This window comes from Ambystoma mexicanum, chromosome 2q (genome assembly GCF_040938575.1).
Source record: "Ambystoma mexicanum isolate Mex_15411 chromosome 2q, UKY_AmexF1_1, whole genome shotgun sequence".
NCBI classification, from domain to species: Eukaryota; Metazoa; Chordata; class Amphibia; order Caudata; family Ambystomatidae; genus Ambystoma; species Ambystoma mexicanum.
Genome location: NC_090924.1, coordinates 1,449,371,563 through 1,449,389,974, shown reverse-complemented (window position 1 = coordinate 1,449,389,974; position 18,412 = coordinate 1,449,371,563). Strand labels below are relative to the sequence as shown.

The window sequence follows — 18,412 nt, the reverse complement described above, 5'->3', positions numbered from 1 at the left end:
TAAGACAGATCTAGTTAGCTAAAACGTTGCGAGGAGCCCAAGATGAGGAGCTCCGTCTTGTCGTCGTTAAGGCATAGTTCGTGTTGTGCCATCCAGGCCTGGATGACCAGTTAAACGTCGTTCAAGGCCTTAGTGTCACGTAGATAATCGCCAGTGATGGGGATGAGTATCTGGTTGTCGTCGGCATAGTTGGTGTAGGAGACACCCAGATAATCAAGTACATCAATGAGCGGTTTTGTGAAAACGTTATAGGGTGTGGGTGACACACAAGATCCTTGGGGCACTCCACAGTGAATTGGAGTGGGGTCAGCAGCTGCAGAACGCGAAAAGACCCTCATGGATCTGTTACTCAGAAAGGATTTGATCCATTGCGAGGCTGAGTCCGAGAAGTGGGCAGCAGAGTGAAGGTGTCGGCATAAGATTTGGTGGTTGACCAGATCGAAGGCTACGGAGAGGTCTAGGAGAAGTAACATTGCTAGTTTCCCATTGCCTTTCAGGACCTCAATTTGAGATTTTAAATCTATTACAGCCGTTTCCGTCCCATGCCTAGGGCAGAATCCAGATTGCCGTAGACCGAGGAGATCGTTAGACTGCAAATAGTCTTGAATCTGTAGGTATGCCGCACGGTCTAAGATCTTCAGCAGGAATGGGACGGTAGTTATGGGTCTGAAATTGGTAGGTCTGCTTGGGTCAAGGGATGGCTTTTTACGCAAAGGGATCACCCATGCGTCCTTGAGATTGTCCGGGACAACGCCTGTTTTAAATGAGGAGTTAATGAAGGCTGTGATAAATGGGGCCAGGTCATGGGCAGATTCCTTAATGATAGGAGCAGGGCACGGATCGCCTTGGTAATTTGAGGTTTTGATTTGCTTCATGTCTTCTACCTCAGCGGTAGAGAGTGGGGAAAAGGCAAAAGGTTTAATGTTAGGACAGTCTGGAGTGACGACCCTTCCCTTCGATTGTAAGGTAGAGATTTTATTCAGTAAAGCGGACTGGATGTTTGTGGATCATTTACTTTCTTTAGTGCAGGTGTCGGGAGACGGGGGGTTTGCTGGGGATTCGAGTTCTTTTAGAATTTTAAACAATTCTTTTGTGTTCGAGTCTGCTTGTACGATGCTGTTATTAAAGGACTCCTTTTTGGCTGTAATAATGGCACCTTTATAGATAAGGGAGGCAAGGAAGAAGATGTCTTTATGTTCATCAGAGGGGTGACTTTTCCAACGATGTTCAGCGCACTGTTTAGCTTTGTGGAGCAATCTCAGCTGAGGTGTGAACCAGGAGTTGAGGTGTGCATGTGGTTTAGACTTCCTGAGTTTGATAGGGGCGATAGAATTTATAGCGGTAATCATGCTGTGATTTTAGGCGTCGGCTAGGGCTTTAGGGTCCGTGCAGGAGTATGTGTCGGCGTTGATAGAAGGGAGTAACAATGGGAGAAGTTTTTCCTTGGTTATGTCCCTTTTATTTCTAGTGGGGGGGGCTAACATAGTCGGGGCACGCAGTGCTGCTTCTATATTGAAAGTGATGATGTGGTTGTTGGACCATAGAAAAGGGGTATTAGAGATGGTGTTGATAGTACAGTTGGAGCCGGCTAGCCAGTCAAGGGTCCTATCTTTGGTATGGGTCGGTTCTTTAATGTGCATGGTAAAAGCCGACATCAACTAGTATATTCTCCAGGTCAGATGCCGTAGAGTCTTTGGGGTCACCAAGACCCAGATTGAGGTCACCTAAGATGATAATTTGCGAGTTAGTTTTAGTATTGTCAAGGAGAAGGGAGGAGATTTCTCCAGCAAAGGATGGTGCAGGACCCGGGGCTCTGTAGATAAGGTGGATGGTGGTGGTTTGGGTGGGCGTTAGAGGTAGTTTGACTGAAAGAAGTTTGGCTGACTCAAGTTTGGAGTTGGTCGCCACTCTTAGCCCAAGAGAGTTTTTATGAATGAAGGCCACTCCACCGCCTCTAGATTGGGAGGTGGTACTGTCGCATCGTGTGATGCCGTAGTCTGGCGGTAAAGCCAAGGACATTGAAGGGCCAGAAGCGGCATCTAGCCATGTTTCAGATATGGCAACAAAGTCCAGTTCTAAGGTTGTGATGAGGTCGGCAATGTCTAATACATGAGCTGGAAAAGATCTGGCGTTGATTAGAGCGCCCTTGATCTGTGGCAATTTGGCTACTGTGGTAGTGGGTTTCAACGTAGAGGTGGGTGAGGGTGAAAGAGGTAGTGTATGCATGGTGTGTTTGGAGCTTTTGCTGCGAGAGTGAGATAGGCGGAATCTTGAGCTGAGTCACGAGTTTCTAAGCAAGAGGGAGCAAGGTTGAATTGGGGTGGGTTTCCTAGCGAAGTGTTCCAACCAGAGAGCCGGGTCATTCAGATATTGGTTGGTGCTATTGCTGCTAAAGTACTGTTCAGTAGTAGTAATCACGGGACAGCCCATTATGGGATCAGATCTAGGCAATGGCTGGAGGTGAGGTCTAGGATGGGTAGCACTATTTGAAGGCAGAGGAGGCTGTGGGGGGTGGACGGTTGGGGAGAGCGCACACAGGAGAAGTGTGGGTGCTATTGCAGAGAGTAGCTGAGCGATAATGGCAACATGTAAGGCCTGAAGTAGTAGGGGATAGGGAGAGACCTAAAAAGCATGATGGAATGCACCTGGGATTCAATATGGGCCACACCGACCTGAGACAGGTGGTTCAATACGGAGGGTGTAAGGTAGGCAGGCGAGCAAACTGGCACGGTGAGTTAAATCGGGGCTCTAAGCAGGGTTGACTAGAAGTGGCATGGCGCGACACAATGCAGCTCGTTGAATCACAGGTGGACAGCATTAACAATCAGTACCATAAAGGTGTGGTTAAGCCAGGCAGGCAAGCAATGAGTACATTGTTATAGGGTGAGCTGATGACATGCACATAGTTGCATGTTAAGTAGTGAAACAGTCAGATGGATGGAACATCCATACCAAGAATCGATTTCAAGCTAGGGCGCACAATGCTAGGCAGTAATAGGCATAGGTGCAGTTAGACAAACATAGCAGTACCTAAATTCGATTTCATGTGCCTTACAAACGTTTTTGAAACATAACCTTATCAAATGGTATTTTTTGGGAAACTTTAGCTCCCTACATTGTTGGTTAAGTTTCCCTTTCGCTCAAGGTCAAAAAACTATTTCCCCTTATGGTTTTAGATGGATGCATGGACCTACTGTGCTCACAACCATAAAACTAAACCAAGTGACCTTCACTCAGAATGCAAATACATTCTCTGTTCTCAACTACATATGAGAATCCATTCATGAGAACCGCTACTCCTATACACTTGCAGAACCGCTGTTTCCAACGAACAGTGCAGGTGGCTGGCTCAGATTTCAAACTCTAGGACACCAGTCTGACTGCAATATTATTCTACATACTTTGTAACACAGATGCAGTAATTGTTCGCTGTATATGAGTATCAACTTTCAGTTTACCGTATGACTTTGGTGACAAAAAAAACACCACTTTTAGCCTTCCTGCTCCCACATCCCATCCCAGCCTCATTAACGCTCACCTTCCGAAACAGTATTTCATAAGTGTAACAAGTGCAATGGTGTCTTGTTTTATATGTATTACTGGCGATGTCCGTGTACAACCAAAACACGAACAAAAGATGGCCTGCGCAGCAAAAGAATCTGACGCACTTCACGCTGTTCCACAACCAATCAGTGAAAGCGTCACATGTCCGAGGACATGACGCTACGGATTAGCCTTTCGATTTCTTGTCAGCGGGTCGAACAGGGAAGTGTGACCGCGGAGCGGACATAGATATCACACATTTTTTGAGACCTACTCTTTGGTCGTTTTAAAGGAAACTACTGGACGTATTGTCACCAAATTTACACAAGCTCGCTTTCGGGACCAACCCCTGCGCCTGCCACAAATTTGGTGAAAATCCGTCCAGCGGTTTGGCCTATAGGCGTGCGCACATTTTTTCCCCGATTCAGTCTATGGGGAAAAAAAGACGTTTTGGGATCCCCCTATAACTTTCCCCCCCCCCTGGACCAAACATCACCAAACTTTGCAAAACAATTCAGAGTGCAAAGTCTGGCGAGGATTCGTCCAGGGGGAGCGGAGTTATAAGCCGCCCAAAAAGTGCTCTTCCTATGGAAACAGCAACTTAACCATAACTACACAGCCTCTAGCGTGGCAGTGTAATGAACTGATAGGCCTTCACTGTATATCCCTACAGATTATTATGCTCCTGAAGAAGGGGTCGTCACCCGAAACGCGTAGAGTTCGCAACATTTAAATTGGAACCCTATTCTGTTTTTCTAACCATAAGGAGATTGATCATTAACCTCTTTTTTCAATTATCCTGTATTTGATCTATGTATTTGAACTCTTGAGTTGACATATTTGCTTTAAGATAAGCTTTTAATCTGGAAGCATTTTTTTTTTACAAGTAAAACATTGATTTTTGTTGAATATCATTTGAATTCATGTGACTGATTTATTCACCTTTGATGGTGTGCAGGGGACGGGAGTGTTGTTAAAATAGACACTTCTCAGTTCCAGAATTTGTGTCTGTCTGCTTTCCTCCCCTGCAGCCTAAACAACTATTTTAAATTGATTTAGTGTTTGAATTCTGCTTCTTTAGAAAACACTATGTGGACCTGTAGACCCTAGTTTGCTTTTTGATCATGGCACAGCAGTTTCCTGCTCTTGTGGCTGTTATCCATTGGGCGCTGTGATGCTGTGTGCTTTTCTTACATCAGAGAGGTGTATCCAATTTTTCAGGTCCTTAACCTTTACCGCAGAAGGTGTGCAGTACACTACTTCATAAGGGCAGTGAAATTTTGGAGAATTCCATCTCCGCCGAAAGCTGCGCACGTACACAAACTCTCAGGGCATTAACTGGGACATTGGACTGTCTGTTTCTCGGGTGTTTGTATTCGTTTCTCCTTCCCGTGTCAATGGGGGTGCTATTTGTTTGGCTGTGCTCCTTACCGCTCTTGTGAGTTGGGTTAGATATTCCCTAAATTCATCTCCCAGCACTGTGGCAGCTCTATGATCATCTGATGCTCGTCTCACTGGAGACAATGGTGTCTGAATGCATCTTCCTGTCACTATTTTGTGTGGGGACAAATGATTGTCTTTACTTGGCTGTGTTCGTAGCTGGAACAGTGCCATTCGGGCAGGCAATACGCCCAATTCTTTTTCTAGTGTGTGATACAGTTTGGAGAGCCTGCTTTTGAGGAGGCTGTTTATCTTCTCGACCACCCCATTTGCTTGCAGGTGGTAAATCAAACACAGTTTGTGTTTCACCCCTAAGAGAGATGTTACTTCTTTGGAAAGGTCATTTACAAAAAGGGTTCCATTATCTGATCGTTTGACGTCACAAATTCCCCACCTTGGGAATACCTCTCTTACCAGAAATGTTGCCCCGCATTTTGCATCTGGGTGTGCACAAGGTCCTGCTTCCACCCAGTGAGAAAAGGGGCAGACCACAACTATAAGGTATCTTGCTCCATTGCACCGCTCTCCCATATCAGCGTAATCTATATGGAACTGTCGGAATGGCCGAGTTGGGCTCAGGAGCAGTCCCTGCAGTGTTCGAAGGGTCATCCCAGAGTTATATGTTTGGCATGTGATGTATACTATTGTCATTTTACTCAAGTGTTCCTGGAGGTTTGGAATGAACCAATCTTCATGAATGTCTGCTGCTACGTGTTGTTTGAAAGTATGTGCTGGGAAGTGGAGTTGTTGAAAAGCTACAGTTAATACATTTAATAATTCTTGGGGCATTACTACCTTCCCACTCATTTCCTGATGCCAAAGGAGGTCACTTGGTTTTTACCCCTAATTCTTGTTCCTCAGTGGGGGCATGTTTCTGCAACTTTATTATTTGTGTAATGGTCAGTGAATTATATCCTTCTTCCTTTTCTTCCTGTACGTTCTTTTTCAGTATACATTCTTCAATTTGGGGCTTATTTATTGAAGTGCACTGCCTCTTTTGCAGCGGTGTCTGCTGCCGTGTTTCCCAATGAAATGACGTCATTGTTGTTGGTGTGGGCTTGGCATTTCATCACTGCAAACACTGAGGGTTTGGCTAATGCGTCTATCAGATCATTCAATAACTGCATCTTGCACTGGGGACCCGTCTGCTCTCCTGAATCCTCTTCTTAGCCATTGTGACAATGCAGCATGTACCGTGGTGGAATCAGAGTATATTGTTACTGCACATCCTTTTGCTGTGTGTAGCTCTTCTATGAGCGCTATTAATTCTGCAGCCTGAGCTGCATAATGCGGGGGGGGGGGGTGGAGGGGTGTTTCTGCACTATATCATATTCTTCTCCCTTTAACCTCACCACTGCGGCTCCTACATGTTTTTCACCCGTCTCTGCGTTTTATTGATGCTGACCCATCTACAAAGTATATCGTCACCTTCCCCTTCATAGGTGGCGCAATCATGTACCTGCATGTCTTCCACTGTGCAGGGCTTTGTGATGAAAGTGGCTGAGTTGACTGTTTTACAACATACAATGTGTATGTTTGGGTTTGAGATTATAATTTCATATGCTGTGGCCCGCTGTCTAGTAAGTGTTGATTTTGATCGTTGAAGTATGGCAAAGAGTGCTCAACGAATAGTGTCACTGAGCACCCCATAACTATGGTGGCGCTCCTCTCTATTGCAAAGGCAGCTGCCATGAGAGCTTGTTCTCATGCGAAGTGCCCTTGCATCACAGAATTTAGAGTGCCACTGTAGTAGGCCAATGGCTTGTGGCCCAATGATGTTTTTTGGGTTAACACTACAGTCATAAAAGTACTGTTACAGTGCAAAAATAAGTAGAATTCCCGATCGTAATCTGGGGTCGCCAGGACCGGTGACTCTGAAATTGTGTCTTTTATTTTGTAAAAGGCTGTTTATCATTTCTTGTGTCCACGTGATTGCTGTACTTTCCTTCTGAGCCTCTTTGAGCGCCTGGAATAAGGCCGGTGTGTATGCTACATAATAAATTATCCATGCTCTGCAATAATTGCATATGCCGAGGAATTTTTGCATGTGCTTTACAGTTTTGGGCAATAGTGTCGCACGTATAGCTGCTGCTCCATCAGGGATTATTAGTTTACTATCCTTTGATATTTATTGCCCCAAATAAAGCACTTATGCAGATTCCATAGTGTAATGGAATCTGCTCTACATTGCTCTTCACTTTCACTGCAGACCACAGACATCAGGGTGCTGACAAGAAGATACAGACAACAAAGGGAGACAAGACAATTGTAAAGCACGGTCAGTCAGTATGGGGAGATCTTGATGGCTGTGTTTTTTTTTTTAACTGCAGTTTTCAGGTTTTTTCTGAACTTCAAGTAGTTGGGCTCAAGTCGAAGATTAAGTGGGAGTCCATTCAGCTGTGGGTAGGCTAGGGAAAGCCTGACCTAGGCTGTTGGTTTTGTTAGTGTGCCCAGCTTTGACAAGCCCTTTGTTTCCGGATCTTAGAGTCCGGCTGGGTACATAAGGGTTGATTTGCTTTTTGAGATATTCTGGGGCACAGCCGTATAGACAATGATGTACAAGAGACATTGACTTGAAGGCAATTCGGTCTTCAATAGAGAGCCAGTGGAGGGCTTTCCTCTTCTCTGTGATATGGACTCTTTTAGATTTGCCGGTGATTGTCTTTATGGCATTGTTTTGAATGACTTGACAGTTTCTGCTGGCACCTAGCATTAGGGAGTTTCCATAATCCAGTTGAGATATTATGAGGGCTCTAGCGATAGTAGAGCTGTTTTGCTGGCTCAAGTGGGGTTTGATTTACTTAGCAGTCTTTGGTGGTATTGGCATGGCTATTTAAGATATGCCACCTGTGCATCTGCTCCTAGAGAGGCCTGCAGGAACACACCAAGAGTCTTCACTTTGTCTGAGACCTTCACAGACAAGTTTTTAATTTTGAAGGTCGCTTAAGCTCGGTCTAGTTTAGCTCGTGCTTGAGAGGAGCCAAACACCATGAGCTCAGTTTTCCCTCCATTGTGGCACATCCAGTTTGCCTTCATCCATGCCTCAATGGAGTTATAGATAAAGTCAAGGCTACAGTTGTCAGTGGCGTGGCATCCAGTCAATTCAATTACCAATTGTGTGCCATATGCAAAGTCCGTAAAGAATATGCCCATGTTGGTGAGGAGGGTGCAGAGACACCGCATATAGATGTTAAAGAGCAACAGTGACAAACTGGCTCCTTGAGGCACACCACAGTCCACCATTTGGGAGACTGCTGTATGGTCACCCCATTGTATCCTGGAGCTCCTATCTCCTAGAAATGAGGCTATGCACTCAATGGTATCTGGTGAACAATTGCCTGACTTCTCCAGGGCCTCTCGGAGCTTCTGATGGTCTAACAAATCAAAAGCTGCCGAGAGGTCCAGCAGGATTAGTAATCTTGATTTGCCTTTGTCTATTATTCCCAACATTTTATTCTGGAGGTCCAATAAGGCTGATTCTGTACCATGGGCATCTCTGGATCCCGATTGTTGGGTATGTAGTAAATTATTCTGGTTGATCTATTTTTGCAATTGGTTTGTTGCAACTTTATCCAAAATTTTGAGGAGAAAGTTGCAATTCGTGATAGGTCAGTGATTGACTGGTTCACGTTGGTGTAGGCCAGGCTTTTTTACAAGTGGCGTCACCCGTTACCGTTTTGATGGCTGTGGGTACCTTATTGTCTCTAAAATACGAGTTAACCTTTCTATAAAGAAAGGGGGCAAAGAGCTTGGCATTGTCAAGGATCAGTTTGGGGGGAAGGGTATTTTTAGTACAGGAGGTACACTTGGTGGATGCAAGGACTTTGATTATTTCAATCACTGTGATTTGGGAGAACTGGAATTTAGCCAGCTCAGGGTGGGTGGGCTCTATCACAGAATTAAGTTGAATAGAAGATTGATTGATTATTGTGCATGCTTGTATTGTATCCCGGGCTTTCATAACTTTGTTATGGAACACTGTTTGTACAATTTCAGTCTCCTTGAGCTAGTTGGAATGGAGGAGATAAAGTGGCAGGTTTGTCGCTTGATTTAAGGATTTGGAAGAGTTTGCCTGTGGAGTTGGACGCTGAGCTGATTTGATCATTATAGTAGTCTTTTTTTGTTTTTTTTGCTAATGTCAGTTTATCTCTTTAAGTATGGTCTAACTTTTTCCAGTTTTCCTTGTTGCTAACAGAGGGATCTTTTGGCCACTTTCTTTCTGCTTTTTCTTTTTGCTTTTTCAGCATTAAACCAATTCTGTTGTTTTTTGTTGGGCCTTACAAGTTACTGTTTGAGTGGAGCATATTTATTTATTTATTTTTTTACATTTATAAAGCGCTCACACAGCCCGCAGGCATCGAGGCGCTATTACAGGAATTGTTTGTTTTTCTTAGTTGCGTAATTGTGGTTTTGTTTTTGGTTTTTTTTTGTCTTAGTTACGTATTTATAACGCTCTTAAACACCCAGAGGTTTCTAAGTGCGGACCCGGGGATCGAACCTGTGGTTGCTTCGTGTCGTCTTGCTTCCAAGACGCGCACGCTGCCGCTGAGCTATCCTCCCGTTGGTCAAGGATTCTTGTGAATTGGTCGTTGAAGATATTTATAAGATTCTCACATGAATTCTCTTCCTTCGTGGAATTCAAAGTATTAGCCAGATCTAGGGGTGTCACGGTATTAGTTTTATGACGGTACAATAACCTTCTTGCCAAATGACGGTATATCATGGTTAAAAAAATAAAACACAAAGGACTGAATTAAAACACACATAATATAAAATTTATGAAAGAGAGGGGGAAGCAGAAACTGACACAAATACAGGGGAATTAGGGGTTTGGAGAGGATGGATGGGAGGGGGATGAAGTCTCATAACGTTTTTCTTGGTGGTGAGGGTTTGGGGATAGTTGACTGGGACATGGAGAGGGGGAACAGGTGCATGGGGGCAATATTTAATTTTTCGTTTATGTGGTCCTCCACAAAATGTTTTAAAATTTTCCATATGCATATCCATTTTTGTTCCATGTGCTGCAGAGTATTTTGTAATGTCTCTTTTGCTATATTATTTTCAATGTTTGTATGGTCTGTTAAAAAAATATATATATGTTAAGTAAACATAAAGTAATGATTATTAATTTGCTTATATAAAGAAGTTTCTACCATTAGTATCACTGTCATCAGTCATTTCCTCACGTGGGAAATTTTGTTCGTCATTCCAAAGTACTGGACATTTTTGTGTAAAAAAAAAAAAAATATATATATATATATATATATTACTTTTAGTGTACCTAGTACAGAAAGTTTAGAAATATGTAAGAAAAATTAAGTTTACTTACTAGTTTCTGGTACGTTTTTGTTGTAACTGTTGTGTAGGTCTGCTGTTGCTTCTTGCAGTGCAGTTTCTGTGAGGTAATTATGTTGGAGGCATATCTTTTTTGTTTTGGTATATAATCCATTTTTAGTCATAAGTGAAATTGATTTTACTTTTTGTTACTTTGTAGACGCAGCACCACTAATTTACTGTCATGATGCCTACCCCCGGGCATCCGGACCAAGCCCATGAGACCCAGGAGCAGGCATCCAGATATTTACTAAAACCCCAGCAGCCCCGGCTAGGGGCTGTCTGGGTTCAGTCCTGGCGCCTTAGGCACCAGGCTAGTAATAGAAATCAGTCCTGGTGCCATAGGTGCCAGGCTCATAGACATTACTTACCTCATGCAGACCATGCTGCAACTGAATCCAAGCCAACGTGAGGCTTAGGTGGGAGTATTTTGTTACAGGGACTATTTTTTACTCTGGTGTGGTTCTGGGGAACTTCTTACTTGGAACTATTTAGGAGGCTATTTAAACTACGCCCAATCAGCAACACACGCTTCACATTATTGTGCATCAAGCAGCGTAACACTCCCCGTGCCTGCAGTCAACATCCAGTCTTCAGCCACGCCCGTTTCGAATCCAGAGCTCCTAGCAAAAGAGGAAAGAAGAAGGAAAGGTTAGAACACCGACATTATTTCAATCCTTACCTGATTCCGGATCCATCACGTCTTCGAACTAAAGGACATTATTTCTGCATGCGCCGCATCGCCAGCTGCAGCGCCGCGCCATACTCACCAGTCCCCACAGCATTTGTCGATCCGGCGCTGCCCCCATCATTTTCTTCGCTGAACTCCAGCACCTGGGGGAAAACAAAAGAAACAACAAGGTGAGCCAAGAGAGCTGAAAAATACAATCTCTTACCACCATAGGCTTACCTGATTTACCACCGGAGGCATTACCCTTTAATACGCCTCATCTTCATTTGCCGCACCTATAAAGGGAGAAAACAACAAGTTAAACTCATGCAACTTTTACCGGACAGTGTTGGGTAATACAGACTCTTACCTGAACGCCAGCAGCTGTCTCCAGGCAATATTCTTTTGAACCAGTTGCAATTCAACAAGGGAATGGAATAAGAGTGATCATCAGACATATTGAACTCTTTGAACTTTATAAACCCCGGAGTCAATATTCCTCGAACTCCACCAGCACCTTCAAACCAGTGAAGTAACTGATATCTATGTGCCCCTGCATGCCATGCAGGATGGAGAGCTCATCATTTAAAAACATAAGGTGAGGTTACTAAAAGGGGATATCGGAGGTGACAAGAGGGGAGAACGAGAACAGTGGGAGGGGGCCATCACTAAAATCCATGGATGGCTAAATCCCTTTCTCCACTTGCAGGAGAATACTTCTACGGATCAAGCAGACGAGATTAGGCGGGCCAGTCCAGACAGTCATCTCAGCACTACGCATCACGTTGGTGGAGACCACAGCTGTCCGGGTCCGATCGACGCCCCTGTGGGAACCAGGTGAGCGTAACAGGGGTTACTCAGTATCCCCTTTGTATACTTTCTCAAGTAACAGTTTTATGTTACACTTTATACAATTAAGGGCTGGTGGCAGTGGTTTACTTTTTTCTTCCATTGTGTGTTTTTACTGCAGACTGAATTCTCAGCTGCAGTATGGCACCCATGGGTGCCCATTTGGTCAAAATGGCCCGATCTTCTTTTTTCACCATTCTTGTTGGAAAGGTCCTTTTTGAGATTTACTCTGTGCGCCAAACCAGGTTTGGTCCCTTTGTTCCATTTGTCTCTGGCTCCAGCGTGTCTGGCAGGGCAGGAAGTGAGGGAGGTACCCAAAACTCCCTGTGCTTAATCCCCTTGGTTACAGGAATGCACCCAAAGGAAATTGGCCTGCTGGCTTTCCTTGGAGGACAGTCACCCTGCTGTGTGATGACAGCTAGGCTGCGAATGATAGTAGAAACCTGCATAAAAGGCAAGGTCTTTTGCATGGAAGGTAGAGTCAACCACTGGACAAAGGAATCCGAAGAAGAACTTGGAAGAGAAGCTCGCTGTAACTCCTGGACCATTTGTTTGCCCGGTGAAACCCAGTAGCATTGCTGAAACTCTGCATTCGAATCGACTAGAGAAGCCCGGCAAGGACTTCTCCCCTTGGGTTGGTTGGACCAATCGACTGAAACCCCTCTCTCTGCTGGCTGTATTTTCATTGCTGCTACAGGAACCGAGTGTCATAGGACAGGAACAATAGAATTGAGTGCATGATTTTTAAGCCGGACCGGACCTACAGGACGATCCTCTGGACTCCCTGGAAGCAGGACTAACCAAGCCTGAGCCACCTCAATAGAGTGCTGGACCCCAGAAGCAAGGAAAGTCCACAAGGGGTCCAAGAACCGCAGTGGTGCTTTTTGCGAGTAGCTGAAACCGCGAAGTGCCGCTGATTTGTACTGTGCCCATTGCTGCCGTCAACCTTCGAAATGTAGTACAGGAGTCCCCAGATGGCCTCCCTCCTGTCCCCACGACTGAGGCCCACAAACAACCGGATCTACAGGAACAGACTCAAGGTACTGTGCACTAAGGGGTACTTACCTTTTGTTGTGTGTAGCTTGCTTGCTCTCAGTGGAGACTTGCATTTGCTGCATTTTGCAGAGTTGCTTGCAGCTTTGCCTTTCACAAGCCTCCCAACTTGTGGCTCAACAGTGATTTCTTTTTACAGCAAACTCTCTTTAACATTATGCAAGACTTTTGTACTAATCTTCAAGAAGTGCCTCAGCTCCCCTAGACTTTGCTCAATTGACATTGGCTGTCCTGGCTCCATGAATACACTTCTTACCCTCTGATTTTGTGTTGATCTGTCCCTCAAAAAAATCATACATACCTTACTTGTATAGCTGGGAAAGGGTTAACCATATTGTATTGGGGGATTGAAAAGTGCGAACCTGTTTGACAAACTTGTTAAACTTTGTTTCCTTCCCTAACCTTTTCCTTTTTCCACAAACCTCAGTATTGCCTTAAATGTACAAGTGATATATTAATGTCCACAGTGTCCTAACAAATGAAGTCACCTCAAATTGTGGGAAGTGTCTGTGTGCCATCCCAAAAGGGTATCTACTTGTTTACTGAAACTGAGAGTGTGCATTTTTGAAGTATAAAAGTATAATTAAGTATTGCCTGTTGTTCCCTTCTAAAGAAGGCTTATTTTAAAACTGATTGTCAAATTAATAAATAATTATTATATTAAGAAACCTTGAGTATAAGTGTTATTTGATGACCTGTCTCTGTGAATCTCTGTTACAGCCCTACAGCTCACATTGACCCCTCTTGAGGTAAGCCTGGCTGCTCAGCCATTTTACCAACTTGTGTAGTACAGACCTATACCAAAGGTTGGGGTTACCTTTTGCCAGGAGGAGAAGGCTGGTGTAGTCTCCCACAGGGTTACTACATACAATCTTGCCTAACACCGAGGAGACCTGCAAGGTTCTTTGGTGGGAGTTTTGGAGAAGTGTTTTGCGTGTTTGGTGTGGTTACATCAGTTTTGTGCTGACTGTTGGATGCGGTCTTCTTCTTGTGAATGCAAGAGCAGCTGAGGCCAGATCAGAGCATTGAGGAAATACAAATCATTGTTGCCCTACTGTAAGTTGGGCATACGAGCAGAATACGCAACAGACTGTGGGTTGCCTTGGAGGTATGGATGTGGCCAATGTGGCACAGATGTCCGTGGGTAAGAGTGGAAGTTGCAGATGGTGACAAGAGCTTTCTGTGGGGGCTGTGATGGTGAGTCATGGTGCTTGTCACTAAAACTGGGAGAGTTAGAGGGCAATATGTGCAATGCATTTCCTGAGAATTCCTTAAATGGAAACTTGTGTTAGGGTGCTGCACAGGAATACAATGTTACTTTGCCCCCACTGATAGGATGATTGAGTTATTTACATTGCATGGTTATTCCGTATTACAGTTTCACCGAGTAGCTCTAATGTCTGTTGTGTATCCTGCAGAAGGCCCAATTTAGGAAATCATCATCTTCATTTCACGGTGCCCTCAAGCCCACAGTGTGCGCACTGCCTCAAAGCCATGCATAGAAACGAAACTCAAATTCTGATTCACTGCAACCTTTCTCCTAGTGCTACCACTTTACACTGAAATATCATATACATGTCAATACAATGTCCTATTTAACATAAAGAAAAATAATCTCTCTCTTTAATTTTACAGGAGACGAAAGCATGGATGGAAAAGCAAGATGGTATACTGGTAACATGCCCTGAGCAACCAACACCATAAAACATTGTACATGAAAGGCGTGAACCTGCCATAAAAGATCTGAAAATTACACCACATCTAGAAGTCTGAGAGGATCACGAACTGGCAGTGGAGAGAAGTTCACCTTATGAATGGCGTTTCTGTTAACACATACATTCCATCCAAAATCACAGTGTGATAATCAGGGAAAACTGAGAGCTTATAAGGGAAGTATACAACTGGTGATCCAATGGAATCACTGATAATTAGAAGGAATCAGCCAACGGTGAAGCCCATTATTTGTAAGACAATGTGCAAGTAAGAAAACAGACATCCGTGCACTGCCCACAACACGGGCCACCATTGTAAATTCAATCTGACGCTACATGGGAGTAAATCCCCAAAGTTTGCATTTAGTTTTCTTAATTTAATGCATGCAAAGCCCGTCAAAATCCTTGAGCCAATGACTCTAAGAAAAGCTTCAGTCATTAAAACAGCCTGTCCTCTATGAGAAAAGCAACGCTGAGATTCATCAAGAAATGTTTGCAGCCAAACCTAGGTCGCCTTTGTGACAAACTATGACCTCCCAATAAAAGTGGCTCTGGGCACACTGCAAATTAATCAATAATATATTGAGCCTTTCATAATGAGCATGATCTAAAGACCCAGAGGCGCATGTCATAATTCTTGCGCTGCTATTTTGTTGGATATTATCCACCCAAATAAACTGCTTCAATTTAACTGCATGAAATTCACAAAATGCAACAAAGTACTTATCAATGTCCTGAATTTCAGACCAGCTAAAATCTGAAACCCAATTTGACACAACATGGGAGACATTTCATGGGGGGAAAAAAACTTTCAGTGCCCAACATGTCAGAAAACCTTCAGGGATAAAAGCAGTTTAGCTATCCATGGCAGGAACCACACTGGGGAAAAACCATATCAGTGCCCAGAATGCCCAAAAAGCTTCAGACAGGAAGACCATTTAATTGTACATGAGAGATCACACACAGGTGAAAAACCCTATCCGTGCACTGAATGTCAGAAAGCCTTCAATAGTAAAAGCAAACTGAACAGGCATAATAGAGTCCACACAGGAGAAAAACCATATCGGTGCACTGAGTGCCAGAAAAGCTTTGCTAATAAAGGTGATCTAACGAGACATGAGAGAACCCACACTGGGGAAAAACCTTATCAGTGCTCTGAATGTCAGAAAACCTTCAGTGAAGCAAGCACTCTAGCTCAACATAAGAGGACCCACACTGGGGAAAAACCTTACCACTGCACTGAATGTCAGAAAACCTTCACTAGAACAGGTACTCTAACTCAACATAAGAGAACCCACACTGGGGCACAACCTTACCACTGCACTGAATGTCAGAAAAGCTACAGCCAAAAGATTTCCCTTACTCAGCATGTTAGAACACACAAAGGAGAAAAACCATATCGGTGCACTGAATGTCATAAAAGCTTCTCTCGCAAAATCAATCTGACTCTACATGAGAGAACCCACACAGGAGAAAAGCCATACCAGTGCACTGAATGCCAGAAAAACTTCAATAGTAAAAGCAAACTGAACAGGCATAATAGAGTCCACACAGGAGAAAAACCGTATAAGTGCTCTGAGTGCCAGAAAAGCTTCACTAATAAGGGTAATCTAACTAGACATGAGAGAACCCACACAGGTGAAACATCTCATCAGTGCTCTGAATGTCATAAATGCTTCACTAATAAAGGTAATCTAACTATACATGGAAGAACCCACACTGGGGAAAACCTTACAGCTGTGCTGAATGTCAGAAAAGCTTCAGCCAAAAAAGTGCCCTTATTCAGCATGTTAGAACACACACTGGAGAAAAACCTCATCAGTGTTCTGAATGTCTGAAAGACTTTACTGACAAATGAAATTTAACCGAACATAAGGTAACCTTCATACCAAAAAAGCCCTTATCAGGGCACTGAATGCAAGAAATACTTCTGTTTAAATAGCAATGTGACCCACCATGAGAAAACATGGGCAGGTAAATACCTTTGTTCACTGATTGTCTGATAATCTTCAATTAGAAAATGCAATTTATTTGAGAGAGACTCCCTCACTGCCGTGGCTTTCGGAGGTTCCTTCTGTGACTGGGCGCTATGGAAAGGGAGAAGAGACTACATGTTTCTCAACTCGAGAACAATACCAATTAGTGCACTGCTACGATGTGCCTGGGTACTCATAGCAATATAACACTTAGAGGGGGGCATTACCAGTTGGGTGAATAACAGTGCACTAAATATTATAAAGGCTTCAGCAAGAGAAGGCTACCAAACCATCATGACCCACAATGGAGAGAAGCAATGCCAGTGCACTAAATATCATAAAGGCTTCAGCAAGAGAAAGCAAACTACACATCATGAGAAAACCCACAATGGAGAGAATCAATTCCAGTGCACTAAATATCATTAAGGCTTCAGCAAGAGAGGGCAACCAACTTATCATGAGGGAACCCACAATGGAGAGAAGCAATACCAGTGCAATAAATATCATAAGGGCTTCAGTAAGAGAAAGCAGGCAATGCATCATGAGGGAACCCACAATAGAGAGAAGCAATACCAGTGCACTAAATACCATAAAGGCTTCAGCAAGCGAAGGCAAGCAACACATCATGAGAGAATCCACAATGGAGAGAACCAATACCAGTGCACTAAATACCATAACGGCTTCAGCAAGAGAAGGCAAGCAACACATCATGAGAGAACCCACAATGAAGAGAACCAATACCAGTGCACTAAATATCATAAAGGCTTCAGATGTAGATTCTACAGGAATACGTGGATATATTTACTTTCTGTGACATTTAGGAAATTATTTTTGGGAAGAAAGCTTTGTTTCTAATTATTGGTGCTGTGGCAATTAAAAAGGGAAGTTGTTATTACATGTTTTGATAATTGTGACAAATATATAATACATGTGTTTTATATACATTTTTCAAATGTTGTTTGTTTTGAATTATTTGAGACTTTTCTGCTCATGAAAATGCACATGTTATATGTCCAAATCAGATGGACATTAATTACATTTATTTCGTTGTTAATTTAATCATGTATTTGGTGTTTTCACTTCCCCTTCTAAACTAGGGCCTATTAGGCATTTCCAAATAGCATTTCCCTGCAAATAATTGTCAACAAGGAATCCCGTTATGAGAGTTGTAGTGAGCTCAGAAATCCCTGCTGTAAGCGATGCATGGTATCACACGTATGACACTGACACAAGAGGTGCAATTCCAAAACCTTTATTCAGTTTTCGGGGTTTGTCCTTTAACTATGATGGGAGTAGTCTCTACCATCAAATAATAAAGAGAAAACAGTCCTAGTCAGTCACTGTCAAATCAAAATGGCCTATACTAACAAAACCTAATGGCTGCCCTATCTCTTATACAAAAAGTGTTTAGAGGGGAAGATTTAAGCAAAGGAAAATCAGTGTTATAACAAAAAGGATCAAAATGGCTGAGTCAGGTCTCTATCCCCCACACCCGCACGTTGGAAAGCACAGAGTAAGGTAGACAGGATGACACTCTGCCTCTGATTCTAAAAAGAAAGGCAGCTCAAAACGTGGCTCAAATCTCACCTGACCTTCCACATTAAAGTCACTAATTTCAGCTTTCAAAGGTTCTTTCACATTACAACAAAAGTTCACGCATTCCTTCCTCGGTCGGGCTCGTCCTTGTAATCACAACACTTGCAGGGGTTCCCTTCACCTAGCTTATCACACTTCCGGTCTCCCTCAGTCGGGATCACACCTTTTCGTCATGTCGAAGACTTTCTAATGTGCTAGGCTTTTGCTATAAACCTCTGTAGGACCACTTTGACTTTCTC

The 18,412-nt window shown here is 43.5% G+C and overlaps 1 protein-coding gene across 2 annotated transcripts in view; it reads left to right on the top strand.

Annotated features, from left to right (window-relative positions):
- Positions 1-17,530, top strand: part of LOC138570261 (zinc finger protein 717-like) — a 40,809-nt gene extending 23,279 nt beyond the window's left edge. For both annotated transcript variants that reach the window (XM_069649026.1, XM_069649027.1), the window contains exon 2: positions 14,525-17,530. In XM_069649026.1, the coding sequence (XP_069505127.1) occupies positions 15,381-16,439 (1,059 nt within the window). In that variant the 5' untranslated portion in view covers positions 14,525-15,380 and the 3' untranslated portion in view covers positions 16,440-17,530. The remainder of the gene's footprint in view (positions 1-14,524) is intronic.
- Positions 17,531-18,412: the final 882 nt, after the last annotated feature.